This window comes from Enhydra lutris, unplaced genomic scaffold (genome assembly GCF_002288905.1).
Source record: "Enhydra lutris kenyoni isolate GAN:26980312 unplaced genomic scaffold, ASM228890v2 scaffoldscaffold56, whole genome shotgun sequence".
Classification (NCBI taxonomy): Eukaryota; Metazoa; Chordata; class Mammalia; order Carnivora; family Mustelidae; genus Enhydra; species Enhydra lutris.
Genome location: NW_019154140.1, coordinates 12,927,328 through 12,931,527, shown reverse-complemented (window position 1 = coordinate 12,931,527; position 4,200 = coordinate 12,927,328). Strand labels below are relative to the sequence as shown.

The 4,200-nt window shown below is 35.2% G+C and overlaps 1 protein-coding gene across 1 annotated transcript; it reads right to left on the bottom strand.

Annotated features, from left to right (window-relative positions):
- Positions 1–2,924: 2,924 nt before the first annotated feature.
- LOC111157997 (olfactory receptor 9K2-like) lies at positions 2,925–3,860 on the bottom strand. Its single transcript, XM_022519768.1, has one exon. It carries the CDS (start codon positions 3,858–3,860, stop codon positions 2,925–2,927), a length of 936 nt encoding a protein of 311 aa, XP_022375476.1.
- Between the last annotated feature and the right edge of the window lie 340 nt (positions 3,861–4,200).

Genomic DNA, 4,200 nt, shown 5'->3' with positions numbered 1-4,200 from the left:
ATACATTGCTTTTTTCTTATCCCATCTCTTCCCTCTTCCTCTCCCTCGCTAGGCTTCACAAGTAAATAGCTTTGTCCTCTCAGATCTCTAGAATAATAGCTTACACACATTCAAAACTTTTATTGATTTTATGACCAACATTGCTTTCAAGGGACTGGACAAAATGATATCTGATGATCAACATGCAAGAATAAGTATAACAAACAATCCAATGTCAACCCAACATTACCATATTTTACAATATCTAATCAGTTCAGCTTCTCCAATCATCATAAAAAGGTGAAATCTCATAATAAGAAGTGGAAATTATCTTAAGGAAAAGACATTGAAGCAAGCTCTGGGTGCTTGTCCACAAATGCTTAATGTAGTCATTTTAACCTATGTTAGTGAATTTCAAATCAGTGCTTAATTACCATTTACAACTATCAGAGTCAGAGAATGTTAACATCCTGGCAATAGAAAATATTATTATAAATGCCTTCACCAAAGTTCTGCATCATTACACTAAATATTAGATAACCATCAACAATACGTAAAATTTAAAGACAAAATGCAATACATGATGTTATAGGGCAATTAATATACATGCATATCCAAAAACTTGTTAATCAAGAAAGATGAATCCTGCAGTACAACACAACAAATAAGTTAATAGTGTTTGAGAAAGTGAGTTCAATCTTCAGCCTCTCAAGATGGTATCAGTATTAAAAGATTTCTCCATGTGGATTTTTGTGTACAATTTTAAAGTCACCCCTAAATAACAACTTGTGATGTCTTTGTTGCAGAATGTAATCTTCAAAGTCTCTTGGATGTAGCAGTACTTCATAAGCAATCCATGCATCATTTTTTTAAAAAAAGGAATTCGTCAGTGAAAGCCAACATAAGGTTGGTAAGACATTGAGATGTTCCAATGGCATCTTGATGGCACAAGTAACAAGAAAGATATAAATTATGTAAATTAGGCACTACTTTTCGTAGAAGACCCAGAAAAAAAAATTACCAAAGAAAGTGTTTATGGCAATTGAAAGAAAATTATAAAGACCTTATTGAGCACCTTTGGAAGTATTCTGCCTTGGTTTTCAACTTTCCCAGATTCCTTCAAACATTTAAAGTGGTTTCAGCAGTGCCACTTGTGAGGTTATACACTGGAATACTTTTATCTGTTAAGGTTACAAAACAGGAAATATGAATCAACCAGACAAAAACTAAAGCAAAGGAATCTAGGCTGTATTTTTATCCAATATTCTACTGCCTTTTCCCAACAGTTCTTAGTAACCTGCACTTGTTAGGTCTACAACAGAGTGACACTCTAACAGTAATGGGCATCCAATGGAAATATATAAAACCTAAACCTAAAAAGGGTATTTTCCAGACTAATAATAATCGAGGACAATGATCACTTTCCCAAGCTGATTTGGATTCCTATTTTGCTCTCAAATAATGTTTTTCTGAAATATCAATTAAATGGTTGCCTCTGAGTACCAAAAATAATGGTAGATCCACAGGTTTAGGGAGGAGCGGATAAATATAACTTTGATATTTTAAAATAATTTTGCTGATCTCTTTCTTATATAATTATTAATCAAATCTCTAACCCTAATAAATGTTAGCCCACAAAATGAATGCCTGTGCATTCATCAAAGAAAGCTTTGCTATCTAAACAAAAACTGGAAAAAAAAAAAAAAGCCTGATCAGATACCCACGTTTTAGGCTTTCACAATGCCAAGTATGTGGACAAAACTGGTCACTATATCTTATTTCTTAGGTTTAGCTTTTTTCCACATTTGATTTTGTTTGGACTTAAGCATTAACTGTTTTTGCTGAAGTATTACTTAGAGCACTTGTAAAAATAGTGACCTGTTATGATTTTCTCTAGAACTTAGCTTCCTTTGATACCTGTCAAATCTGTGGGTTACTGCTGCATTAACCACTCTTCTCTCAATTGACATTTGATGCTTAGCACTAATAACAATTTTATTACTCCTTAACCAAGCTAATAAACACACTCTCACATACACAAACATAACACATGCATGCACACACTCATTAAAGTTATTGTAAGGCCTTATGATATTTTTAACTAAGATTCTCAAGCTAATTTCATTTCAATATGATGCTTTCACTAACTGCATATTATCCAAAACATAGAGAGCATGAGTTGTAAAATATCATAAACATCCTAAAATGTTTTCATTGTATAATAGCAAAGTAGAGATGACTGTAACCTGCACTTGTTAGGTCTACAACAGAGTGACATTCTAACAGTAATGGGCATCATTCAAAGAAAATCAAATAAAATGTCTTAATTTACAAAATAATGCAATTTTCACATGTTTCTTCTTTGGCCACTTTAATTCAACAAAGATCACTGGTTATTCTACCTTTCCCTTTCCTCCTCTTTATATCCACATGCTCTCTTATCTTTTGCCTGACATAGAAAACAAAGCATAACACTAACATTTATACTAACTACCATTTGCATATAAACCATTGGGTCACACAGTTTCTAAGTTAATCATTATATCAGGTATTTTCTGCATTTCTATTTTACTTACACAGGGAAGCAAAACTATAAATTCTATACTTCCCCATTTGCATAACATATTATTGCCTACAGAGTGAGAAATACATAACCCTTTATAGAAATGCAGCAGATTTCCATGGTGTCCAGAATTTTCAGATTTAATATTGCCTTGAGAAAAAATGAATATGTTATTTGGAGCTTTCTTTACAGGATGTTACTAATGTTGTGGAATAAAACAGTTGAGGTGCATTTTTCCTTGAGGGGGTGGGGTTTTTTTTATTTTTTAAATAAACCTGAGCTTTAAATGCCTCAGTCTAGAAGATCAAGGAGACAAAATCAGTTGGTACAAGAAACAGTAGAACAGGTGGTAGCAGATTTAAAGTAGCAGGTGGTAGCAGATTTAAACTTTTTTCTTCCATAGGACTTTTTTCATGGCATCTTTAACATCCTTATTTCTTAGAGAGTAGATTAAAGGGTTCAGCATAGGTGTGAACAAAATGTAACACACTGAAGCCACTTTACGAAGTTCAGCGTTACTTGGAGGTGTGAGGTAGACAAAGGAGACAGTCCCATAGAGCAAACTTACAACCCCCAAGTGGGAGCTGCAAGTGGAGAAGGCTTTCTTCCTCCCTTCACTAGAGTGGATTTTTAAGACTGCAGACACAATATACATATAAGATACCACAATAACAACTATTGTGGGCAAAATAATGAGCACAGCCAGACTAAATGACACCATCTTATTCATAAAGATATTGGAACAGGAGATCTTCTCAATTGGGTTGGAATCACAGTAGAAGTGATCAATGACTCGGGAAGCACAGAAAGACATTGAGAAGGTTACACTGATTTGAAGGATGGAACTGACCCAGCCACAGAGATAGGAACCAGCCACCAACTGGGTACAGAGGCTTCTTGACATGCGGACAGTGTAGAGGAGTGGGTTGCAGATGGCAATGAAGCGGTCATAGGCCATGGCTGCCAGGACAAAAGCCTCTGTGACCATGAAGAGTGCATAAAGAAATAGCTGAGCCACACAACCTGCAAAAGATATGGTCTTTTTCTGAGACAGGATGTTGACCATGGCTTTAGGTACAATCACAGTGGAGTAGGAGAGGTCAATGATGGAGAGATTGCCTAGGAAGAAATACATTGGTGTGTTCAGCCGGGGATCAGTCACAATGATGCCAATCATGCTAAGGTTCCCCAGAAGGACCATCCCATAAACAATCAGGAATAGTAGGAAGAGGAGACTGTGGAGCTCTGGACGGACCCTGATGCCTACAAGAATGAAGTCAGTCACTTCTGAGTGGTTGTCTCCGCTCTTGTCACCCATGGCAAATTTCTGTTTTAAAGTATAATAGAAAGTCAACAGATAAAGTTTCCACTATTTCTCTACCATCATGTATAATACTTTACATTAAAAAAAAACTTATAGTTGACAGAATACTTTCAAGTTAAGTCCCATTAAGTTTACACACATGAGAAAATTCAAGATGAGAGATATTTGACATGCCTAAGGTAACAAAACTGGTTAAGGCAACACAACTGGTTAAGGTTGAAACTATAATTTGAACTCAAGGTGAAATATTTTGTATTCAATTTACTGTGAATTTCAACACAACAAAGTCTGATATGTCCTTATGTCTTTCTATCTTGTCATACAGATGGTTTGC